Source organism: Myotis myotis, unplaced genomic scaffold, assembly GCF_014108235.1.
Source record: "Myotis myotis isolate mMyoMyo1 unplaced genomic scaffold, mMyoMyo1.p scaffold_m19_p_40, whole genome shotgun sequence".
In the NCBI taxonomy this organism is placed as follows: domain Eukaryota; kingdom Metazoa; phylum Chordata; class Mammalia; order Chiroptera; family Vespertilionidae; genus Myotis; species Myotis myotis.
The window spans coordinates 2015677-2042625 of NW_023416347.1; the positions used below are offsets into that span (position 1 = coordinate 2015677).

A 26949-nucleotide genomic window follows, 5' to 3' on the forward strand; every position below is an offset into this window, starting at 1 on the left:
ACACTCCATCCATGCTTTTGTTCCGGCCCTCCGGTCCAGTTTAAGAACCCATTGTGGCCCTCGAGTCAAAAAGTTTGCCCACCCCTGCACTAGACTCAAAAGGTTTTTCTCCAGTGTGAACTCTTTTCTGTTTAAGGAGGTGATTATTGTACCTAAAAGATTTCCCACATCCACTACACTCAAAATGTTTTTCTCCAGTGTGAACTGTGATGTTGAATGAGGTTAGAGCTTTGACTGAAGGACTTCCCTCAATCACTACATTGATACAGCTTTTCTCCAGTGTGAACTCTGTGGTGTTGACTAAGGTTAGAGCTTTGACTGAAGGACTTCCCACAATCACTACACTCATATGGCTTTTCCCCAGTGTGAACTCTGTGGTGTTGACTGAGGTTAGTGCTTTGAGTGAAGAACTTCCCACAATCACTGCACTCATATGGCTTTTCTCCAGTGTGAACTCTGTGGTGTTTAATGAGGTTAGAGTTATGACTGAAGGACTTCCCACACTCACTACATTTATACGGCTTTTCCCCAGTGTGAACTCTTTTGTGATTAAGGAGGTGACTATTGTACCTAAAAGATTTCCCACATTCACTACACTCATAAGGTTTTTCTCCAGTGTGAATTTTCTGATGTTCAATGAGATTATAGCTTTTGCTGAATGACTTACCACAATTACTACACTCATAGGACTTTTCTCCAGTGTGACCTCCCCTATGTTGATTGATGTTAATAATACATCTAAAAACTTTTCCACATTTGTTACACTCATATTTCACTTCACCAGAGCAGACATCCTGATATTGAACAAATTTATGTCTGTGGCTTGCAGCATTTTCACGTTTGCTACACTGTTGATGACTTTTTCCACTGAGAAATTTCTGTGAAGTCTCACTGCCACTGTGAGGCTCCTCGGTATTAAGAGTTGCCTGGGACTGCAACAACCCTGAGCTGGCTGGCCAGTCTTTCCCAGCTTCCCTAGTGGTTGAAGGCACCCCTGATAAGTAGAAGGTGCAGCTGGTCACAAAGGAGGCCCCATCTATAGCTTCTTCCCAGGGCTTCTCTCCTCGGGTATCCCTCTGTTGCTGGTGATGGTTTACATTGGAACAGAAGTCTCTCACAGATTTGTCACTGAAGAAGGCTTTCTGCTCAATGCATGCTGCTTGTGACTCAGTCAGGTGCAGAATAACTTTTAAAACTGAGAAACACTGTTTACAGAGACGGGTCCTCTGGGTTGCTGTAGCTGTCTTAGAAGCCATAAATTTTGACTCTCCTTGTACAGAAACACTCTCAGCAGAACAGGCGTCCTCCTTTTCTGTCTTATGCCAACAACCTGAAAAACAAAAAATGATGAGAAAATGAATGTTGACTGTGGTGACGGGGGAAATTCAATTACAAAAGTGTGTTGTACACGTTACCTTGGCTTCATGCAACTGGCTGAAAATAAAAGATTTGCAAGAAGGATTTACAAGATGCTGCTATGAAGTTATGGACTACTGAAGATCAAAAACCTCAAATGAAATATGATACAAACATGGCAGGCACTACATGGAACACAAGAGGGATCACACACTCATTCTTCTGCTAACAGCATTCAGCAGGGCTTCTCTGCTAGTGACATGAGCAAGCTGTGTAGAATGTTGGTTACATCTTATTCCAAGTAAAATTCAATAAATGAATAGCTTGTGTCTGAGGTCTACTTAAGCATGTATGTGCACCTCATAACACATGTGCAGGTCAATGTTGGAGAATAATGCAGAGAAAGCCTTGCAGGGGGAAAGGTGATGCAAAATGTTATCTTTTCCCCATTTGCCACTCAACAGGGCCAGGCCTCCTCTGAGATCATCCTGCATGTTCACCTTTAAAAAAACCAGGGTTCTCCCTGCACTTCCATTGTAAAATTATGTAAAACCTAAATATTCCAAGTATTAATGAAAGACAACAGAGGTGAGCAGCCAGCACTGGCCCAGGGAAGCTCAGCATGCAACAGTATTTGGGGAAGAGGATATTACAAAGAATGGAAGGAGAGTCTCACAAGAACTGCCCATGGTTCGTGTAAAGACCATAACCAGGCACAGGCAGTCACCAATGATCTTTAGCAGGAGGAAGGGTGCAGAAGTGGAAGCCAGGGATCTAGACATAGTCACTCTCCCAGGAAATGGAAGTTAAGTTGGGTCCCATTAAACTGTCTCCATGACTGGGGACTTCTACATACTTCCTACACACTTTGAGGCACTGGGTATTAGGGGTGTTTGGTGAGTCCATTGCTCAGGGATCGACACACAGCTCAGCACGTGCATCTACAGCACATTTAACAAGAATGTGGGGGAAATTAGCAGAGCCCCTCCTGTGGTTTGGCTGTGGGAGGGAGAAAGTTACATCTGGAGAAAAAAGGTAGAGAGGCCATCACCTCAGGACAGTAGGAGAATGTGAAAGTCTTACCTACAGATGATACAAGTGCAAAAACTTCCAGCATCACATCGCAGTATAGATGTCTCTGATCCTCATCAAGGAGCCCCCACTCCTCCTGAGAGAAGGCAATGGCCACGTCTTCAAAATTCATATCCTGTTATAATGGGGACACGTGACCCATGATCAGCATCTCTCCTATGATTTTATGTTTATCATACTCCCCACCTTCCACATCCATCCCTCCACATCTCTCCCTCTATTACCTTCATCAAAGGAGGTGTCAGGCCTCCGTCCCATCAAAGTAACTCTCTTCTTATGTTCCAACTGATACTTTGTCTTCCCACAACAATAAAGGCTGATAAGCAGATAGAAGATATCTGAGTTCTGGGCCTCACATGTAGGCCATACTTCCTCTTATCAATACGGTTGATGTCCCCAACATAAGGTAGGGAGAGATTTTGGCCATGAAGAGAGTGTGAATGATTTGTCATTGGTTTTATCAGGCATTCCCTTGAAGTGCCCCAGATTGTCCTCCAAGACCCAGAAAAGCATGGCATCACACTTCACTATTTGGAACTCAATTCCAGGATGCTGAGTCCATCACTTTGCACTAATTCTTTGAAATATAGTTATTTGAAACATGCTCCTCTCACACAGCCTATTTCCCAGAGTCACAACTTCAAAGAAAACAAATACATTGTAATGAGGCCAGGTTTTGTCCTAATCACCTCTTTCCCAAAATTCTAAATCACCATTCTGTAACGTATTTCTCTCCTACCCTCCGCCTTCCTAATGCCAGTGGAGATTTTCAAGCCCAGGTGACACTGATGTATGCTATCGTATTCCTAATGATCACTGTATCAGCCCTCAACAACTGACAGGTGTGCACACACATGACACCTAAGCTCTGCATATTGCATGTAGCATGGCAAAACCCCTCTTTTCAGACAATTACACTAAAATTCCACTAATTATATCAGCCAAGCACCACCAAAAATGGATTCACCTTTCATTCACTCTTTAGTCAATGTAAAGACCCTACTGTCATGAACTAACATACCCTCTCCAAGTGCACATTAGTCTTTTTAGCACAACTCTCTCACACCTGCACTCCCATAGCCCTCTCCCCCATAATCATCTTCTTAACCTCCTACTCGTTATTTGGCATGTTGTGGTCCAGAGAATGAATGCCTGGTCAATGCAAAATGGATGAAGTACTTCGTCAACTTTGGTAGTCCACACTCAAAGAAGCAGCCTTGAATCCTTATATAAAGCCCTCCCTCCCTGAGAGCAGGGTAACGATTAAAGAACCAGCTCTGGGGAGGTGACCTCCCCAAACCAGTTTTAAGTGCAATAGCGAAAATAAACCCCTGATACTGGGTAGAGAAGCCATATAGCCTCAGAGGCCAACTCAAAAACACTGCCACCCAGAGGCTGAGCCACAGACTGACTCTTAGGTAAATACAAATTGAGACAGTCTGGGACACAAATACGGCCTGCTTTAGAACCAGGACTGTGGTTTACAACACGGAGGAACAGTGTATCGCAGGGAAATTCAACACCCTCCTGAATACCTGGAAAGACCAAGGCGAGCCAGACTGAAGAGTAGAAGAACCGAAGGACCTTCACTACTGCAATTTTTTTTTCTTTTTTCACCTTTTAACTAAGAAACCAATTTCTTTTTCTTCTTTTTCTGCTTTTTCCATCACCTGATTTTACCCTTTTAATTACTACATTTTTTTTTAAACCAGTATTATTACTGCTACCATTTTACCATTTTTTAAAATACCATTTTATTTTCTCTTTATTTTATTTTGGGATTTATTTTATTTTGGGATTAGTGTTCTCCATTCTATTTTCATCCTTTTTTTTCCTTTCTTTTCTTTTCTTTTTTCTCTTTTATCTTTTTCTCTTCTTTCTTCCTTATCCCCTAATACTCTTAATTCGGGCGGTAACGTTTATTTGAGGTTATTAATATAGTGAATATATTTGTGTTCAGTGCCTGGTACGTGTGCCTTGTTGTGTTGTATTATGTGCCCTTAAATCAACGCAGCAAATCCAAGCAACAGCAGCCTCCTGATCACCACACCCTCTGAGGATCAGCAGCTGTACGTGAAGCCTCCCCCCACAAGCCAGAAGAGCCACCAAAGCTGTGAACAGCACCCACCAGAGGAGCTGCTGCCAACTGAGGAGCAGCTGCTACCGCAACCACCCGAGGAGCCACTGCCACCCAGGGAGCAGCCACTGAATGACTCAACGTCTAGATATGTAAGTGAGATCAAACATGGGTAGACACAGAAACCCCCAAAGGAAAAAAAAGGAGGACTTGCCAGAAAAGCAGCTAAGTGAAACCAAGGCATGCAGCATGACAGAAAAAGAATTCAGAATAAGGTTCCTAGAGTGCTTAAACCGGATGGAGGAAAAAAATCAACAACATATACAAGAAGCAAGAAGAAACAGATGAAAAAATCAACTACTTATGCAAGAAGCAAGAAGAAACAGATGAAAAAATCAACAACTTAAGTAAGACCCAAGAAGAAATGAAGAGTGATATAGCTGCAATAAAAAACACCATTGAAAATATCAACAGTAGACTAGGAGAAGCGGAGGACTGAATTAGTGAATTAGAAGACAAGGAAGCAAAACACACCCAAACTGTACTGCACTTGGAGAAAAAAATTAAAAGACAGGAGGAGAGCCTAAGGGAGCTTTGGGACAACATGAAATGAAACAACATATGAATAATAGGGGTGCCAGAACAACAGAAAGAGGAACAAGGATTAGAAAACCTATTCGAAGAAATAATATCAGAAAACTTCCCTGAGGTGGGGAAGAAAAAAGTCACACAAGCACAGAGAGTCCCAAACAAGGTGAACCCGAAAAGACCCACACCAAGACACATCATAATTACCATGGCAAATGGTCAGGACAAAGAGAGAATCTTACAGCCTGCAAGACAGAGATGGAAAGTTACATACAAGGGATCTCCCATTAGATTATCAAATGATTTCTCAACAGAAACACATCAGGCCAGAAAAGAATGGACGGAAATCAACAAAGGGATGCAAAGCAAAGGACTGAATCCAAGAATAGTCTATTCAGCCAGGCTATCATTCAAAATTGAAGGGGAAATAAGAAGCTTCACAGACAAAAAAAGGCTAAGGGAGTTTATCACCACCAAGCCAGCAATGCAAGAAATGCTAAAGGCACTGGTATAAAAAGAAGAAACAAAAAGCTCAGAAAGAAAACAGCCACACACAAAAAAAGAAATGGCTACAAATAGGTTTCTTTTTTTTTTTAATTAAATCTTTATTGTTCAGATTATTACATTTGTTCCTCTTTTTTCCCCCCATACCTCCCCGCCTCCCAGTTCCCGCCCCACCCTCCGCCCTCACTCCCCACCCACTGTCCTCATCCATAGGTGCACGATTTTTGTCCAGTCTCTTCCCGCATCTCCCACACCCCTTTCCCCCCCAAGAATAGTCAGTCCATTCCCTTTCTATGTCCCTGATTCTATTATAATCACCAGTTCATTCTGTTCATCATATTATTTATTCACTTGATTCTTAGATTCACTTGTTGATAGATGCATATTTGTTGTTCATAATTTGTATCTTTACCTTTTTCTTCCTCTTCCTCTTCTTAAAGGATACCTTTCAGCATGTCATATAATCCTGGTTTGGTGGTGATGAACTCCTTTAGCTTTTCCTTATCTGTGAAGCTCTTTATCTGACCTTCAATTTTGAATGATAGCTTTGCTGGATAAAGTAATCTTGGTTGTAGGTTCTTGGTATTCATCACTTTGAATATTTCTTGCCACTCCCTTCTGGCCTGCAAAGTTTCTGTTGAGAAATCAGCTGACAGTCGTATGGGTATTCCCTTGTAGGTAACTGAGTTTCTTTCTCTTGCTGCTTTTAAGATTCTCTCTTTATCTTTTGCTCTTGGCATTTTAATTATGATGTGTCTTGGTGTGGTCCCCTTTGGACTCCTTTTGTTTGGGGTTCTCCGCGCTTCTTGGACCTGTAAGTCCATTTCTTTCACCAGGTGGGGGAAGTTTTCTGTCATTATTTCTTCAAATAGGTTTTCAATATCTTGGTCTCTCTCATCTTCTGGCACCCCTATAATTCTGATGTTGGTACGCTTGAAGCTGTCCCAGAGGCTCCTTACACTATCCTCGCATTTTTGGATTCTTTTTTCATTCCGCCCCTCCGGTTGGGTGTTTTTTGCTTCCTCGCATTTCAAATCATTGACTTGATTCTTGTGCTCCTCTGGTCTGCTGTTGGGAGTCTGTATAATATTCGCTATTTCAGTCCGTGTATGCTTAATTTCTAGTTGGTTCCCCATCATAACATCGAGGGTCTCATTAGTTTTCTTGTAGATCTCATTAAGTTTATCGGCGGCTTCTAAACAGTTCTTGAGAGACCTTAAAAGTGTGGTTCTGAACTCTATATCTTCCATTGACAATTTTGTCCTGTTTCTTTGTCTCCGAATTTTGTTATGCTTTCTTGGTGCACCCCCTAGTGGTCTTTGTGCGCAGTCTTGTAGTTAAGCCTTAATTGTTGTAGCTAATACCAGGGAGGGTTTGACCTCCAGGCCAAGTGGCTGTGAGAATCAGCTGTGTCTGCAGTGAGAGAACTTCTGTCCTCTAGGGAGGTGCTAATCTAGCCTTTGCCTGAGGCTATCTGGCAAATGCCTCTGTGCAGGGCTTGGGTGGGGCAGGTGGCACAGGATCAACAGGGTGGGCCTGAGAGAGCAGTTATGGCGGCTCTCAGTTCTGTCCCCAGGGGCTCTGCCTCTCTGAGTCCCAGCTACTGCTGCAAACCTCGGAGAGAAAGCTGCACTCTCTCTGATCGAAGCCAGACAGTCCCGCTTCTCCCGTTTGAGTCTGGGTCCCTGAAGACTCGCCCGTATCTGGAGCTCAGAGTCTGCGACTCCCTCCCGATTGAAAACGCCAACCGCGCCCTCCGCCGCCAGCTCACTCCGCGCACTCCGCACCTCAGAATTTGACTTCAGCACTGCGCCTCCTCTGAGTGTCCGTATGCGTTTCTCTTTCCTCCTAGTTGTAGGACTTCCACTCAGCCAGCGTTCCTGTGGTTCTGGGTGATGTCCATTCCGTCTTGTAGTTTCACTTTTGAAGTAGTTGTTCAAGGCAGCAAACTCCGGCGTTAACCTATGCCGCCATCTTGGTTCTCTACAAATACCTTTCAATAATAACTTTAAACGTAAACGGACTAAATGCTCCAACCAAAAGACATCGAGTGGATGAATGGATAAAAAAACATGACCCATATATTTGCTGTCTACTAGAGACCCACCTCATTAGAAGGGACTCACACAGACTGAAAGTGAAGGGATGGAAAAATATCTTTGAGGCAAATGGAAAGGAAAAGAAAGCTGGGGTAGCAATACTTATATCGGACAAAATAGACCTCAAAATGAAGGCCATAACAAGAGATAAGGAAGGCCACTTCATAATACTAAAGGGATCAATACAACAAGAAGATATAATCCTGGTAAACATATATGCACCCAATGCAGGAGCACCCAAATACATAAAAAAACTCCTGGAAGATATCAAAGGAGAGATCGACAACAATACAATCATAGTAGGGGACTTTAATACACCACTTACATCACTGGATAAATCCTCTAGATAAACACTCAGCAAAGAAATAGCAATTCTAAATGACTCACTAGATCAGATGGACTTAATTGACATCTTCAGAACGCTTCACCCCAAAGCCACGGAATATACATTCTACTCAAGTGCTCATAAGACACATTCAAAAATAGACCACATATTGGGTCACAAACAAAGTCTCCCCAAATACAAGAAGATTGAAATCATACCAAGCATCATCTCAGACCACGATAGCATAATATTAGAAATAAACTACAATTAAAATAACCGAAAATACTCAAACACTTGGAAGCTGAATAGCATGTTATTAAATATTGATTGGGTTACCATGAGATCAAAGAAGAAATTAAAAACATCCTGGAAACTAATGACAATGAAAACACAACAATCCAAAACCTATGGGACGCAATGAAAGCAGTCCTGAGAGGGAAGTTTATAGCTCTACAGGCCTATCTCAAAAAACAAGAAAAAATGATAGTAAATCATCTAACTCTACAACTCAAAGAATTAGAAAGAGAGCAACAAGAAAACCCCAGAGTGAGCAGAAGGAAGGAGATAATAAAGATTAGAGCAGAAATAAATGACATAGAGACCAAAAAAACAATACAGAAAATCAATGAAACCAAGAGCTGGTTCTTTGAAAGGATAAACAAGATTGACAAACCTCTAGCCAGGCTCACCAAGAAGCAAAGAGAGAGGACCCAAATAAACAAAATCAGAAACGATAGAGGCGAAATAACAACAGACCCCACAGAAATACAAATGACTGTTAAAAAATACTATGGACAGCTCTACTCCAACAAACTAGACAACCTGGAGGAAATGGACAAATTCCTAGAAAAATACAACATTCCAAAACTCAATCAGGAAGAATCTAAAAATCTCAATAGCCAATAACTATGGAAGCTTCCAGGAAACAAAAGCCTAGGACCAGAAGGCTTCACAGGGGAGTTTTACCAAACATTCAAGGAAGAACTAAAACCTATCCTCCTCAGACTACTACAAAAAATTCAAGAGGAAGGAACACTTCCAAGCTCATTTTATGAAGCCAGCATCACCCTAATACCAAAACCAGGTAAAGACAACACAATGAAAGAGAATTACGGGCTAATATCCCTCATGAACATAGATGCCAAAATCCTCAACAAAATCTTACCAAATCGCATCCAGCAGTACATCAGAAAGATCATACACCATGACCAAGTAGGATTTATCCCAGGGATACAAGGATGGTACAATATCCACAAATCAATAAACGTGATACATCACATAAACAAACGGAAAGAAAAAACCACAGGGTCATATCAATCGATGCAGAAAAAGCATTTGACAAAATCCAACACCCATTTTTTGATAAAAACTCTCAGCAAGGTGGGAGTAGAAGGATCATACCTCAACATAATAAAAGCCATATGTGACAGGCCCACAGCCAACATCATACTCAATGGACAAAAACTAACACCATTTCCCCTAAGAAAAGGAACAAGACAGGGATGCCCACTCTCACCACTCCTGTTCAACATAGTCCTGGAAGTATTAGCCATTGCAATTAGACAAGAAGAAGAAATAAAAGGCATCCAAATTGGAAAAGAGGAAGTAAAACTGTCCTTATTTGCAGACGACATGATATTAAACATACAAAACCCTAGAGACTCCATCAAAAAGTTACTAGACTTAATACACGAATTTGGCAATGTAGCAGGATACAAAATTAACTCCAAGAAATCTGAGGCATTTCTATACACCCATAGTGAACTTTCAGAAAGAGAAACTAAAAAAACAACCCCATTTACCATTGCACCAAAAAGATTAAGCTATGTAGGAATAAACTTAACTAAAGAGGTGAAAGACCTCTACTCAGAAAACTATAGGACATTGAAAAAAGAGATAGAGGAAGACATAAACAGATGGAAGAACATACTGTGTTCATGGATTGGTAGAATCAACATCATTAAAATGTCCATACTACCCAAAGCAATCTATAAATTCAACACACTTCCCATTAAAATACCAACGGCATACTTCACAGATCTAGAACGAACTCTCCAAAAATTCATCTGGAATAAAAAAAGACCCCGAATAGCTGCAGCGATCCTGAGAAAGAACAAAGTAGGTGGGATCTCAATACCAGATATCAAGCTGTATTACAAAGCCACTGTTCTCAAAACTGCCTGGTACTGGCACAAGAACAGGCATATAGATCAATGGAATAGAATAGAGAGCCCAGAAATCGGCCCGAACCAATATGCTCAATTAATATTTGACAAAGGAGGCAAGAACATACAATGGAGTCAAGATAGTCTCTTCAATAAATGGTGTTGGGAAAATTGGACAGATATATGCAAGAAAATGAAACTAGACCACCAACTTACACCATACACAAAAATAAACTTAAAATGGATAAAGGACTTAAATGTACGACAGGAAACCATAAAAATTCTAGAAGAATCCAAAGGCAATAAAATCTCAGACATATGCCGAAGCAATTTCTTCACCAATACAGCTCCTAGGGCACTTGAAACTAAAGAGAAAATGAACAAATGGGACTACATCAAAATAAAAAGCTTCTGCACAGCAAAAGAAACCATCAACAAAACAACGAGAAAACCCACTGTGTGGGAAAACATATTTGCCAATGTCATATCTGATAAGGGCCTAATCTCCAAAATTTATAGGGAACTCATACAACCTAACAAAAGGAAGATAAACAATCCAATCAAAAAATGGCCAAATGCCAAAACCGGTTTGGCTCAGTGGATAGAGCGTCGGCCTGCGGACTGAAGGGTCCCGGGTTCGATTCCAGTCAAGGGCATGTACCTGGGTTGTGGGCATATTCCCAGTAGGAGATGTGCAGGAGGCAGCTGATCGATGTTTCTAACTCTCTATCTCTTTCCCTTCCTCTCTGTAAAAAATTAATAAAATATATTTAAAAAAAAAAAATGGCCAAAGGATCTAAATAGACACCTTCCAAAAGAGGACATTCAGAAAGCCAAGAGACATATGAAAACATGCTCAAAGTCACTAATCATCCGAGAGATGCAAATCAAAACAACAATGAGGTACCATCTCACACCTGTCAGACTGGCTATCATCAACAAATCAAGAAATGACAAGTTTTGGAGAGGATTTGGAGAAAAAGGAACCCTTGTGCACTGCTAGTGGGAATGCAGACTGGTGCAGCCACTATGGAAGACAGTATGGAGTTTCCTCAAAAAACTAAAAATGGAACTCCCATTTAACCCTGTGATCCCACTTCTAGGAATACATCCCAGGAAACCAGAAACACCAATCAGAAAGGATATGTGCACCCATATGTTCATAGCAGCACAATTCACCATAGCTAAGATCTGGAAACAGCCTAAGTGCCCATCAGTAGATGAATGGATTAGAAAACTGTGGTACATCTACATGATGGAATACTATGCTGCTGTAAAAAAGAAGGAACTCTTACCATTTGCAACGGCATGGATGGGACTGGAGAGCATTATGCTAAGTGAAATAAGCCAGTCAATGAAGGAAAAATACCACATGACCTCACTCATTTATGGATAATAAAGACCATTATAAACTTAAAAAAAAAAAAAGCCCTCCCTCCCTGATTGGTTTTTAGTTCAACCTCACCTATTGAGAACCACATCAGATCTCAGACATCCAGAGCCCACCTTCACCTGTGCTGCACTTAATGTTTCTTCACAAGTCACAGTCTTCATCATGCAAGTCCCATCACCTATGTCTCTCTAAGCCATGCTCAGTGAGTCTCATGCCCCTAAGCAATTCCACCAAACTGACTGCAACTCCCCAGGCGATACCAATGATAACCAAAAAAATCATGGTAAGAGTTTAGAGAAGTAAATATGAACCAATCCGAGTTTCATCATCTTTGAAATACTATTTAGCATCCAATTACAAACAAACATAACAAAACACAAAAGCTGATCTAGAACTCCCCCCATAAATTTTCCACTACCTTTTTTTTAAAGAAGTCTTCATATTGAACTGTTCATCAGAGTTCTAGATGCTCATGAAATGCTCTCTGAAATAATTTATCAGATTAAAAATAAAAGTTTTTGTATCCCCAATAAACATTAATCTATGACTTTCTCCATCTCAATTGATGTTGATTCCATACCTCCAGCTGCTAATTTCATACCTTCACTTCATTATTGAATATTACCTTCCTCTTTCCCAAACACAAAATTAGAAAATCCAGGTGTCCACACCTAAAATACTAATCTAGAATGCAACTGCGACTTCCCCTCCACAAGGCCAAGTTACCATCACACTCACCAAGACCAACATAGCAACTTCTTTCTTTGTCTTCCTATCACCTCCCCCAAAGGCATATTGTTCATTATGCTGCAGACACAGGGAATCTAATGACACCTGGGTCAGATCACCTGACTCCACTGCTCTAATTATCCCAATGATCCCATCACCTGGAGAACCAAATCCCAAGTTGTTACAAAGCTCCTCTAGGCCTGACTCCTGTCCCATTGTTACCACTTCTCTTTTTTTTAGAAAAATAAAAAAGGATGCCTGCATGTACCTAAACCAACTCAGTCTTTACTCCAAGCATTTACACATTTGGCACATTTACCTGGGAGGACCTCCTGCATCTCATTCCACAGGTTGCCAATATCTGGGAGCACTTCATACAACTCGAGACCCGGACTTAGGGTTCTGGACTTGGTGTGTTTGTTCAAGGTTCCCAGGCCCAAAGACTGGAAGAGTGGCAGGACAGTCCCAGGACTCCACTATCTCATACACCACAGGAGTATGAGGCCCTGAAATAAGCTGCACAATCAGTATCCCTAAGCGATTCTGCACTAGCAGGAATCTGTGGAAAGAAAAATGTCTGTTGAGAACTTGGCAACCACCGCCAGGATCCGTGGGCTCAGGCTACTCAGTATGTTTGCCAGCCTCAGGCCAAGTCACCTGGAGATGCCTGCATTACCTCAGGGCTTCAGCCTTCAGTGCGCATTCTTGCCTAGTTTGTTATCTTTCAAAGGAGTTCTCCTTCCTGTCCTCAAAGGTATCCTCTCCCTTCTAGTTTGTTCTTCCTCTGAGCCTTTGGGAAAAGTTTAGAACTCTACTTCAGACAACGTCCCTCTTATTCTCCACCATCCATGGTCCTAGGTTCCTGAGAATGAAAATTCAAAAATTTGCTTTATTTTCTCTGTTGCCTTTAGATACAAAACAGGCCCAAGATTCCGAAATCTTCCCAACTCAGCCACATCAACCAAAACCTTACAGGGTGTCATTGCAGCCTGTCACCCTCTTTCTCTCATCACACCATGTATCACCCACAAGTGACTCACTGTTCTGGACTCAGTGACCTGGGTTTCAAGATCTGATAGGCACCAGCACCCAAGGGTGGAGGGTAAATGGAGTGAGGCTGGTAGAACTCTGCAAGCAAAACAGAGTCTGGGAGGCACATAGGCCTCAAGACTGGCTGTTGCTGCTCATCAAGCTACAGACAAACCACTGCACAAAGGGGATGCTGCTTCTGATGCCTTGTCCTCGGTGTGACTCAGCACTGGAGCCTCTGACTTCGTTAACAGAACAAAGAGCTCAGAATGACCACTTTGAGAAAGTAGCGGTAATACCCAAATCAATCAACACTGGTACATAAACCTGTCCTGGGCTCTCATTGGCTAAACGCAGCCATCAGTGGGTGCATTGTCCTTTGGGTAACTTACTTTTTCAGGCCCAACAGATGGCATTAGGATCCTAGTCACTGACTGATCAATGCAAACATTGGTGTTGGGGCGCTTCAGTGGCACTGGGAAATGACAACTTTAGGATTTGGGGACTGTCACAGATTTCTGGGAAGTGTCTGCAACTGATCTTTTGGAATACTATTTCAGATTCCATGAAGCTCTGAATTTTCCCACATGTGAAAAGCATTATTTTAATTATTCCCAAGGACCACAAATCTAAATGGATATGTTGTTTAATTTTTTATCTCATTTTTAGGGAGAGGGGAAAGGAAAGGTAAAGAGATTGAGAAGGCTAACCCCTATTTGGTAAAACTACTGTTTGGAATTCTCTGCTATTCTTTCTAATTTTTTAAAATTAAATCTTTATTGTTCAGATTATTACAGTTGTTCCTCTTTTTCCCCCCCATAGCTCCCCTCTACCCGGTCCCCGCCCCCCGACCCCCCCCTCCCCCACTGTCCTCATCCATAAGGGCATAATTTTTGTCCAGTCTCTTCCCACATCCCCAACACCCCTTTCCCCCCAAGAATAGTCAGTCCACTCCCTTTCTATGCCCCTGATTCTATTATAAACACCAGTTTATTCAGTTCATCAGATTATTTATTCATTTGATTTTTAGATTCACTTGTTGATAGATGTGTATTTGTTGTTCATAATCTGTATCTTTACCCTTTTTTTCCTTCTTCTTCCTCTTCTTAAAGGATACCTTTCAGCATTTCATATAATACTGGTTTGGTAGTGATAAACTCCTTTAGCTTTTCCTTATCTGTGAAACTCCTTATCTGACCTTCATTTCTGAATGATAACTTTGCTGGATAAAGTAATCTTGGTTGTAGGTTCTTGGTATTCATCACTTTGAATATTTCTTGCCACTCCCTTCTGGCCTGCAAAGTTTCTGTTGAGAAATCAGCTGACAGTCGTATGGGTACTGCCTTGTAGGTAACTGTCTTTCTCTTGCTGCTTTTAAGATTCTCTCTTTGTCTTTTGCTCTTGGCATTTTAATTATGATGTGTCTTGGTGTGGTCCTCTTTGGATTCCTTTTGTTTGGGGTTCTCTGCGCTTCCTGGACTTGTAAGTCTATTTCTTTCACCAGGTAGGGGAAGTTTTCTGTCATTATTTCTTCAAATAGGTTTTCAATATCTTGCTCTTTCTCTTCTTCTGGCACCCCTATAATTCGGATGTTGGTATGCTTGAAGCTGTCCCAGAGGCTCCTTATACTATCTTTGTGTTTTTGGACTCTTTTTTCATTTTGCTTTTTGGGTTGGGTGTTTTTTGCTTCTTCATATTTCAAATCTTTGACTTGATTCTTGCGATCCTCTAGTCTGCTGTTGGAACTCTGCATAATATCCTTTATTACAGTCAGTGTATGCTTAATTTCTAGTTGGTCCTTTTTCATAACCTCGAGGTTCTCACTAGATTTCTTGAGGGTCTCACTACATTTATCGGTGGTCTCACCAGACTTTTTGAGGGTCTTACTAAATTTATTGGCGGTTTCTAGAAAATTCTTGAAAAACCTTAAAAGTGTGGTTTTGAACTCTATATCCAGTCGTTTGCTTTCCTCCATTTCTGTCATTTGTGACCTGTTTCTTTGTCTCTGCATTTTTTATGCTTCCCTGTGTTGGTAGAGTGGCTTTGTGTGCTAGGTGTCCTATAGGGCCTGGTGGCTCAGCCTCCCCAGTTACCTGAGGTGGACACTCTTGGTGCACCCCTTTGTGGGCTTTGTGCACAGTCTTGTTGTAGTTAAGCCTTGATTGTTGTAGGTATCACTGGGAGGAATTGACCTCCAGGCCAATTGGCTGTGAGAATCAGCTGTGTCTACGGTGGGAGAACTTCTGTGCTGAAGACACCCTTATGAGGCAAGACTTGCTTCAGTGGGGCTTTGGTGCTCACTGAGTCTGCCCCCTGATTGTGTCCCTTATGGATCTGAGGAGTTGTAATTGGATGGTCCCACTCTGACCACTGGGTACACTGGCTCTTGGATCTAAGGAGGTGCTAATTTAGCCTCTGCATGAGGCTACCCAGCAGGAGCTACGAAGCTGCTGTGGGGCCTTGGGTCTTCTCTTGGAAGTTCTGGGTCTGTCTGGCCCAGCTGCAGTTTGTTAGGTAATTTTCAGATTGCAAAGGGCCAGGCCTTTCGTAAAGCCTCTGCACACAGCTTGGGTGGGGCGGGGTCTCAGGGGGTCAACAGGACAGAGCAAGCAGCTATGGCTGCTTTTCAGTCCTACCCTAAGAGGCCCGGTGTCTCAGTGTCCCAGTAAGTGCTGCAAGGACCTCTGAGAGAAAGCCACCCTCGAGTTCCGAGTTCTGCCCACTGCCAGACAGTCCAGTTTCTCCCCGTATGAGTCTAGGTCCCCAGAGACTCACCCGGAACTGGAGTTCAGAGCAGTCGGGGGCTTGAGACTCCCTCCCGATTCAAAAAGACAGCCGCGTCCTCAGTTGCCAGCCCTTGCCGCGTGCGCCTCTGTACCTCTGCACTTCCACACCTCCTCTGAGTCTCAGTGTGCTTTTCTCTTTCCTTCTAGATGTAGAATTTCCACTCAGCCAGCCTTCCTGTGGTTCTGGATGATGTCCATTTTGTCTTTTAGTTGTATTTTTGAATTTTTTGTGGGAAGCAGCAATTTCCGGTGTTTACCTATGCCGCCATCTTGGTTTTTCCCCTCTCTGCTATTCTTTAGATGGCCTCTTATTCTAAAAAAATACCTTTGCTTTCTAGCCTGCTTGAATAATGAGGAAGATAAACTTAGCTGTCTGACTTTGTAGGCCAGAGAGTAGATATGCCCAATTCCATGCCAGGTGAATTTTTTAATTGGATAGAACTGTGTGGTTTTCAAGGCCACCAGCGAGATAACTACTAAGTGCACATAGGGCTGGCTCTTTCATAAAAAGGGAAGTTCTGCTTGTAGCTCTGCTTAGAATTTGAATTCATTTTCTCTAAGCCCACCACGGTGAATAAAGTGTGACTCCAAACTCTAAGAGCGTTGCTTGGTTCTTCTCCGGGTTTTTCTGTAATGTTATTGGTTCTCTGACTTGGAAGACCAACACATGCTTGGCCTTTTTGGCCTCCGGTTATTGGACCGGGTTTGGGGCACGGGGGGCACTGGACAGGCCTCTGAAAGGCGCGCCCTGCTGATCTTAGCAGAATTAAACCGGGGAATCTGGGTGCTCCCGGACCTCAGCCAGGACCCAGCATCTGGAGAGCGTGGACGGACACTTAGGACCTTTCGACAGAATCGGTAAGGTGGGGCCCCAGTCAGTCAGGCCCACTCTGAGTGAGTGAAAGGAGAACTTGATCACCTTCCGGGAAGCCACAGGGCTTCCTTAGGCAATTAGTCAGGAATTGGGTGGATTGTTTAAACTCTGAGTGAATGTCTGGCGAAAGTGTGTAAGTGTGGAGGGAGAGGGCCTGCCCTCTTCTCTCCTTTGTGTGGCTCCACGACTTAGGTTACGGAATCCGAGTGGGCCCCAACCTGTGGTTCCGCAATTCGTCATATGGCATAACAGTGACTCACCCCCACATGGAGGTGACCAGGCCCGGGGTTTATACGGGTGCACCTTAGCTAAGATGAATCTAAGCTCCCAAGGGACGCAGCCAGGCGGGCATCTGAGTGAGGATCTGTGAAAACAGGTCACCCCCTCCCTTGTCCGTCTTTTGCCACTGATCATCATGAGGTCGGGACAAAGTAAACCCACTGTTCTCAATTTCATGTTGAAAATTTTTAAAAAGGGATTCAATGGGGATTATGGAATTAAAATGAATACTAAAACATTGAGGAAATTCTGTGAAGTAGAATGGCTAGCCTTTGGGGTCGGCTCTTTATTTTTTTTTTATTTTTTATTTTTTAAAATATATATATATATTTTATTGATTTTTTACAGAGAGGAAGGGAGAGGGATAGAGAGTTAGAAACATCAATGAGAGAAAAACATTGATCAGCTGCCTCCTGCACACCCCCTACTGGGGATGTGCCCGCAGCCAAGGTACATGCCCTGACCGGAATCGAACCCGGGACCCTTGAGTCCGAAGGCCAATGCTCTATCCACTGAGCCAAACCGGTCAAGGCCGGAAGGCTCTTTAGATGAAGGATTGGTCAGGGCGGTCTGGAATGTAGTCACAGGAGACCCTGGACACCCAGATCAGTTTCCCTACATAGACAGCTGGTTAGAAATTGCTCAAGCCTTGCCACCTTGGGTCCGGTTCTGCGTGTGTAAGAAGGGAAAGAGTAAGGTTTTAGTAGCAGGAGTGAAGAGGCAGGTAGGGCAGGAGCAGGCTAAGGAAAAGCAGGCAGGAGAAAAGAGAATACAAAGAAGGGCCAATGTAATAGCAGTGGCTTTCAGAGGTTCGGGCCCCCAGACAGCCCAAAAAGGGAAGCAAGAATACAAATCAGGAGGGAAAGGAAGAGCAAGCCTGAGATGGGACCAGTGTGCCTATTGTAAGGAAACAGGGCACTGGAAAAAGGAATGTCCTAAACAGCCAAGCAAGAAAACAGGGCCCCCTTTTCTATCCATTCGCTATCAACCAGAGCCACCTGAAGCAGACCTTATTGGGCTGGCAGCAGCTGACTCTGACTAGGACAGACTGGGCTCTTTTCAGCTGGGCTCCCAGGAGCCCATGGTCAGAATGAAAATTGGGGGCCAGACTGTGGACTTTATGGTTGGTACGGGAGCGGAGTACTCAGTAGTCACACAGAAAGTAGCACCTCTTTCAGGAAAGGAAGTCACCATTATTGGAGCTACTGGAGACCAGACCCGTAGACCATTCTGCCGGCCTTGCCGATGCCAACTTGGTGGCCATCGAGTAATTCATGAATTCCTGTACTTGCCAGATTGTCCAGTACCTCTGATGGGTAGAGACCTTTTAGCCAAAATGGGGGCAGAGATCACCTTTGCCCCAGATGGTTCGGCACAGCTGCGCCTAGGTGAGGAGACTTCTCCAATGATCCTGTCCTTAGTAGTGCCCCGGGAGGAAGAATGGAGACTTTATGCCCCTCAGTCAAAGGCAGCAACTTTAGAGCCTGAATTAGAGGAAGAATTTCCGCTGGTCTGGGCAGAAGGAAATCCCCCTGGCCGGGCCAAAGACCACGCCCCGATACTAATTGACTGAAAGCCTGGAGCACAGCCTGTCAAAATCTGCCAATATCCAATTCCAAGGGAGGCACGCCTAGGAATTCAGGTCCACTTGACCGGCTACTTCAGTGGGGACTCCTTAAAAGATGCTAGTCACCATAGAATACTCCCCTCTTGCCTGTCAAAAAGCCTAGAAGTAATAACTACCGGCCGGTTCAGGATTTGCGGGCTGTTAATGAGGCCGTTATAACCTTGCATTCAGCGCTGCCAAACCCCTACACGCTTCTAGTACTCCTTCCATCAGAAGCAGAATGGTTTACATGCCTAGATCTGAAAGATGCCTTTTTTCTGCCTCCGATTAGCCCCCTCCAGCCAGCCCCTTTTCGCTTTTGAGTGGGAAAACCCAAAAGCAGGGGCCAAGGAGCAGTTCACCTGGACCAGACTTCCACAAGGATTCAAAAACTCCCCTACTCTCGTTAGTGGAGCACTAGCATCTGATCTAAGTTCCCAGGACAGGACTTGGGGTGCGTTCTACTTCAATATGTAGACGACCTCCTACTAGCCAGCTCTACATGAGCTCAGTGCTGGGAGGGGACACGAACACTCCTGAGACTGTTAACTGAAACAGGTTACAGAATGTCCAAGAAAAAGGCACAGATTTGTCAGAAGGAAGTCAAGTATCTAGGCTTCCAAATCACCCAAGGAAAACGAAGGCTAGGGACTGAAAGAAAGCAGGCAGTATGTGCCATCCCAGTCCCTAGCACCCGGCGGCAGATTCTGGAATTCCTGGGAGCAGCAGGGTTCTGTCGAATCTGGATCCCAGGGTTTTCAGACCTGGCCAAGCCTCTCTATGAAGCTTTAAAAGGGGAAGAGAAGGCACCCATTGAATGGGTCCCCGAGCAGGAGAAAGCCTTCATCAGCATAAAGGCAAAGCTCACGGAGGCCATGGCACTAGGGCTACCAGATGTGACACGGGACTTTAATCTCTTCATACATGAGAACAGCGGGGTAGCCCTAGGGGTTCTAACCCAGGAGTTTGGACCCTGGCAAAGACCAGTAGCCTATCTCTCCAAGCAGATTGACCCAGTTGCCTGCGGGTGGCCCCCGTGTCTCAGGGCCCTTGCAGCCACGGCATTATTAGTCAAAGAAGCAGATAAGCTTACCCTGGGACAAAACTTAAATGTAAAAGTACCTCATTCTGTTATTACCCTAATGGAAGTTAGGGGGCAGCACTGGCTAACTCATGCTCGGATGACTCAATACCAAGGACTGTTATGTGAAAATCCAAGGGTACGACTAGAAGCATAAGAACTCTTAATCCTGCCACCTTTCTACCCATTGCTGAGGGGGCCCCTGAGCATGATTGCCTGGAAGTCCTAGAGGAGGTTTACTCTAGCCGGCCAGACTAACAGATAAGCCCCTGAAGAATCCAGACTTAGTATTGTTCACAGACGGCACTAGCTTCTTAGATGAAGGAAAAAGATGAGCCGGATATGCAGTGGTATCAAACTTTGAGATAACTGAGGCACAGGCCCTGCCTGAAGGATGGTCAGTGCAGAGGGCAGAACTTTGGGCCCTCACCAGAGGCTTAGAACTCAGTAAGGATAAGTGTGCCAACATCTACACTGATTCACGCTATGCCTTCGCTATATTCATGGGGCTATGTACAAGGAAAGGGGGCTCCTGATAGCGGGAGGAAAAGGAATAAAAAAATCAAAATGAGATTTTAAAGTTACTAGAAGCAGTTTGGGAGCCTAAAGAAATAGCCGTCATTCATTGCAAAGGTCACCGGAAAGGGAAAGACTCAGTGTCAGAGGAAACCAGCGTGGGGACGCAGCAGCAAAGCAGGCTGCCAAAGAACAAGCAGCACCGGCATGGATCATGTTGGCCCCGAATCATCTGAATCTCCAAAGTACACTCCTCAGGAGGAGGAATGGGTCCAGCAAGAAGGGGGCAAAAGAACAAAAGAAGGTTGGTGGATATTCCCAGATCATAGGGTCTATGTCCCAGGACAGTTAGCCCATAAGTTAGTCCTCCAGCAGCATGAACTTACTCATTTAGGAAAGACTGCTCTAGAAGCCATGTTAGGCAGATACTACCTAATTGCCCATCTTCCCTCCTTGTGTGCCTCAGTTTCTCAGTGTTGCCTCCTCTGTTCACAGAACAATGCCAAACAGAGTCCTGTGGGACCAATAGGAGTTCAGCGCTGAGGGCAAACTCCCTTTGAGCACTTAAAAATAGACTTTACAGAAGTAGGGCCTAGCAGAGGAAATAAATAACTACTAGTCTTTGTTTGCACCTTTTCAGGCTGGGTCGAGGCATATCCCACTCGCATGGAAAAGGCGAGAGAAGTCACTAAGGCATTGCTAAAGGACATAATTCCGAGGTATGGAATGCCTCTGACCATAGCGGCTGATAATGGCCCAGCCTTTGTAGCAGAAATAGTACAACAGGTAACTAAGGCTTTAGGAATTAGATAGAACCTACATACAGCTTACAGGCCTCAGAGTTCAGGGAAAGTACAGTGCATGAACCGTACTCTCAATTAGGCTATGGCTAAGCTATGCCAAGAGACAACCCTACCCTGGACAGATATCTTGCCTCTTGTACTCCTGCGGGTATGCTGTGCCCCGAGGGCCAGGGTAGGTTTCTCTCCCTTTGAAATTCTATATGGTAGACCCCCTCCCTTAATTCGGCCAGAGGGAGATTTGGGAGAAATAGGAAACTTAAAAATCCAGAAGCAACTACAAGGACTTGGAAAAACTGTCTTTGAGGCCCACAGGTGGGTTACATCTCTCTAGCAACAGCCGTACATCCTTATAAACCTGGAGGCCAGGTTTGGGTAAAAGACTGGAAAAAAGAGCCCCTTAAGCCAATTTGAAAGGGACCCTATCCAGTCATACTAACCACCCCCATAGCTCTCAAGGTTGCAGGACCGAACATCTGGATCTACCACTCCAGGGTGAAGGCAGCCAACCAGCTGAGCGACACCCAGCCTGAGTGGAAGGTGACCTCTGACCAGAAACACCCCCTGCAGATCACCCTCAAGAAGACAACGGACCTGGCCGATCAACCTGCTCCAAAGAATTCAGGTAACACCCTGCTGAATTCTTCCTTATACCAATTTTTCTTTCTTATCTTCTCTTAAAGGCAAAATGCTCTGGTATTTCTGAATAATCATTGTTTTTATCTTTCTAGTAATTTTCATTTTGTCTTTTTATGAGTGCCGCCAGAACCCGAGGCTAGTCCCAGGAGGAGAACTCTTCTGCCCTTAGTGGGACACAGAAGCACCATAAAATTACTGCTTCCTACACAGCAAAGGAACAAGATAAAGCTAAGGCTAATTCTTTTACTGTTACTGAACTCTCTCAATCCCTACCACTCTCAGGTCTACACTCTGCCTCTTGAGAGCTTCCTAAGTCCTCACTATCTCTATGGAACGCTTAACCTCACCCTCTCCCTCTTAAATCAGACCAACCTAGCCTTAGCCAGGGAGTGCTGGCTCTGCTTTCCCCTCTCATCTACAAGCTACATGGCAGACCTCCCTGCATGCATGGTCTGATTCTAGTCTGTCCTTCCATTATAAAATACACGGAGGGCCTCCATTCCAACTTACGCACCTCAATGAACTTTATAACACTTGGCATTTCAACAGGGGTTAGCACTGGAATAGGGGAACTGGCAACTTCCCACTCCTACTATCAGAGCCTATCCAAGGACCTTGCTGACAGTTTAGAAAAAATAGCTCAAAGTATTGTTGCAGTACAGGATCCGATTGACTCACTGGCAGCTGTTACTCTCCAGAATCGAAGAGGACTAGACCTTCTCACAGCGGAGAAAGGGGGGCTGTGCCTGTTCCTTGAGGAAGAGTGCTGTTTTTATGCTAACCAGTCTGGTATTGTAAGGGATGGGGCCAAGAAACTAGCTCATTGAGCTTCAAAAATAAAACAGGAATTATCTGAGACCTGGGCTACATGGGGGGGGGGGGGGGGGGGGGAGTCTGGGAATGGCTCCTTCCATTGACAGGACATCTTTTAATGCTACTCATAGCCATAACCCTAGGACCATGTCTTCTAAATCTGTTAACTCGCTTTATCTCATCCTGTCTAGATACCTTTCAACTTCAAATGGTCCTACAAGCCAGAAGAATTCCCTACAAACCTCTCCAAGAGGAAGAAATGGGATGTTAACCCCTTGAACGTCGTCCCTTTTCAGCAGGGGATCGAAACCACTGTTCACTGTAACATCCCATAGTTATTGTACCACAAAGCTAAAAAGCTTGTGGGACAAGGGGGGGAATGAGAGGGCTAACCCCTATTTTGTAAAACTACTGTTTGGAATTCTCTGCTATTCTTTAGACGGCCTCTTATTCTAAAAAAATACCTTTGCTTTCTAGCCTGCTTTAGCCTGCTTGAATAATGAAGAAGATAAACTTAGCTGTCTGACCTTGTATGCCAGAGACCTTGTATTCCCAATGCCATGCCAGCTGCATTTTTTAATGGATGGACCAGCGAGATAACCACTAAGTGCACCTAGGGCTGGCTCTTTCATAAAAAGGGAAGTTCTGCTTGTAGCTCTGCTTAGAATTTGAATTCATTTTTTCTAAGCTCACCGCAGAGAATAAAGTGTAACTCCAAACTCTCTGAGCATTGCTTGGTCCTTCTCGGTTTTTCTGTAATAAGATAAACACCAATTGTTGCCTCCCGCATGGAATCAAACTGGTAACCTTTCCCTGCCTGGGACTATGCTCAACCAACAGACCCACTCCATCCATCATATTTTTTATTTTTTAAAAAAATCATATTATTAAGAGGAAAAGCAGGCTATGAGAAAATATACATAATCCTACTCTGTTTGTTTAAAAACAAAAATTAAAAGGTTACATAGTCGAACAAGTTGACATTTCCTACATTGTCTGAATGTTTGTAGACAGTACACATTGTGAAGCTATGGAGCTAAGAGTTACTGAATGGTTACTACATGTGCAGTTCCTGGATTCAATGCTTTGCATGCATTATTATTTCAATGTAAATTGCATAAATGCTGTTAATAAAAGTCAAGGCTGGAAGTCAAACCCATGTGTCTCTAATAACAGAAGCTCTGGTTTCTAATGTTAGGCTCTGCTGCCTCCTAGAGAGTAGAGTTGGCAATGTATAACCATTAGGATTGGGTAGGTGTTATAGATAACAAACAGCCACAAAGATTTAGTGGCTTATATATATTAAAGAAAGTATCTTGTTCATGCCACATGTCCTCCCTTGTTCTGCTGGGGCTGGTATAAAAAGGAAGCCACCATGTAGATACCTCCTAGGTATGTGAGAGATGGACAGAGATGGTGGGCAGTCTCAGTGGTTCCAGACTGTGAGTGGTGACAAGATTCACTCCACCACCATTCATTGGTCAACGCACATCACAGTGCTGCAGCCAACTTCGTGGGATCAGGAGGAGAACCTGGCATTCTTTTTTTTTAAAAAAATATATTTTATTGATTTAAGAGAGGAAGGGAGAGGGAGAGAGAGAAAGAAACATCAATGATGAGAGAGAATCACTGATTGGTTGCCTCCTGCACACCCCCCTACTGGGGATCGAGCCCGCAACCCAGGCATGTGCCCCTGGCGGGAATCGAACCTGGGACCCTTCAGTCTGTAGGCCGATGCTCTATCCACTGAGTCAAAACAGCTAGGGCAGAACCTGGCATTCTTGATGGGTCCCATTAAGGCCACCACATGGTGCCAGCCTCTTTTGGGGTTGTGCAGTGGCAAAGGAGATGAGTAGGGATTGTAGAAAATGACAGTGTTAGTCAGGATGGTTCATTTTCTCCTCATCCAGGTGAACTTGCTCCCTGAGCTGCCCCAAACTGTCATTGTCAAATTTCAAAGTGAACCTCAGAAGAAGGTGTCAGATGTCATTGGCAGAAAACTAAGAACCCACTTCTGAGTGTGACCCTGGGTAAATCCCTGGCTGCCTCAGTTCCCCCGCTGTAGAGGAAGTGAAGACCCACATGTAAACACTGTCTATTGGGAAGGGTGCAAGCCTGCAGGCATTCCAGCACCATGTTCTTTTACATTAACACCAGTCTCTACCCTGATTCCAAACCTCTTTATCATCTGCATTGCTCAGGTGGGGCTGATTGTAAAAATGCTGACATGAACAGCAATGGTGATCCTGTGGTTTCCACTCAATCTGTGCATGAACCTGTGCTAAATGCTGTCCCTCTATATTTCTCCCTATACCCACTGGAGAGAACTGGGCCTAATTCTCTCCCCTGGTCCCTGTCTTCCTGTGTAGCCATGCATGTACAGTTGACCAGGACCCCCAAGTCCAGGAGTAATGCTCTGAGCCGCCCCAGGCTCCCTCCTCTATTAGGTGTCAGCCTAGCTTACACACGGGCAACTGACTGACCTGCTCTTCAGGGGCCAGGAGTATCACCTGACTCCTCCAGCCCTCTCCATGTGTATCCATGGAGGGGGGCTTAGGGGCCCAGGAGTCTTCCCCCTTAGTTGTCACCATATGCATACATTCATTCTTTCCTTTCCAGGGATCCAGGATCCTTCAGTTTTTCCACAAAGGCACAGAGTCCTCCACAAACACCCCCCTCCACACGCTATTACCTCTTGTCTGCCATCAGAGTCCTCCAAAATTCTCCACCTTCCCACAGCCTGGGATTCTATGAACTGACTCTTCACTTCATCCATCCCTGGAGCCTGAGATGAGTCCCTGGGGTCACCAGACACCTGGAAGAGCAGAGGCATTAAGGGCTCAGCCTGGGGGAGGAGGAAGAACACACTGTCCTTTCCATACCCCTGAGGAGATCGCCTGTGCATCTGCTGTTTCCAGGGCGCACAGACACACACACTCACCGGGAGATATACAGACACCACAAACACAGAAACACACAGGTCACAGAACACCCCAGACACAGCTGGGCACTCAGATGCAGGGGTAACGGCCAGGCCCACAGTGACCCACTCTATAGACAGAGGAGACACGCACACACACACACACACACACACACACACACCAGGACAGACTTACACGGACACAGAATGCAGACACAAAGAGGAAGCACACACAGACACAATCAGGAACACCCAAAGGAGCAGCAGAGTCACACATACAACCAACACTCACACATGCACAACAGGCTCCCACGCACGCCGAGTCACCGTAACGCACTGTGTTGAAGGAAAGATGAAAAATTAAGGTGTGGGTCGCTCACTCCTCACCGCGGCGGCAGCACAAAGCCACAGGCCCCGGCGGCCGCTTCCTCCCAGAGGATTGGCTCAGGCGGCCCGCGGAGGCGCAGGAGGAGGAAGAGGCGGAGGAAGAGGAGGGGAATCGCCGCTGATCAGACACTCTTCGCCGGCCTGTGCGCGGCTCGGGGCTCGCGGTCCTCGGAAGCCCGCCCCTCCCCCACTCCCCTCACCCCCAGTCGGACCTGGGCAGCCCGCGACCCCTCCCCCGCCCCGCCCCGCCCCGCCCGAACCTGGAACAAAGTTGACGAGAGTGACCGGGCCCGAGGGCTGCAGTCCGGGCCCCAGAGGAGGCGGCAGCGATCGGGAGGGACGGCCGAGCCCCACAGACGATCCGGAGCGGCTGGGCCAGCGGCCGAGGCGATCGGGCTCCGCGGAGCCCGGACCTGAGCCAGGCTTCCCCGCGGCGCCCCAGTGTCCAAGGACGGGGGGCGCGGGCGATCCGAGCGTTTCCCGGAGACCCCCGGGCGGAGGCGCGAGCCCCTGAGAGGAGGGGGCCACCCTCGGCGCAGGCGGGGAGAAGAGGCCCCGCCTGCCCGCAGCCCTGCCCGCAGCCCTCCCGTTCCTCGCCGGCGCCCGTCCCTCCCTAAAATAGCTGAGGCCCGCGGGGGCAGGAGGAGCGGCCACCGTCCCCGCAGGGGGCCGCCCGGTCTCCCGCGCGCCTGTCCCGCGCCCCGCGCCCCGCGCCCCGCGCCCCGCGCCCCGCCGCCGCCGCCGCCGCGAGGGCCGAGCCGCGCCAGGGCGGGCGGGGCGCGCAGGGCGGAGGCGGCGGCTGCGCTGGGCCGGGAGGAGGCCCCACGGGTGCGGAGCAGCCCCGGCCCGGCCCGGCCCGAGGGGAGAGATCCTTCCTCCGTGGGTCACAGC

The 26949-nt window shown here is 45.4% G+C and overlaps 1 protein-coding gene across 1 annotated transcript; it reads right to left on the bottom strand.

Moving 5' to 3' along the window:
• LOC118654992 (zinc finger protein interacting with ribonucleoprotein K-like) lies at window positions 1–26737 on the bottom strand. Its single transcript, XM_036306319.1, has 4 exons — window positions 26319–26737; window positions 25444–25566; window positions 2440–2563; window positions 1–1330 (listed from the first exon to the last, which is right to left on the bottom strand). The coding sequence occupies exons 2-4, from the start codon at window positions 25525–25527 to the stop codon at window positions 249–251; spliced, it is 1290 nt and encodes a 429-aa protein (XP_036162212.1). The 5' UTR covers window positions 25528–25566; window positions 26319–26737; the 3' UTR covers window positions 1–248.
• Window positions 26738–26949: the final 212 nt, after the last annotated feature.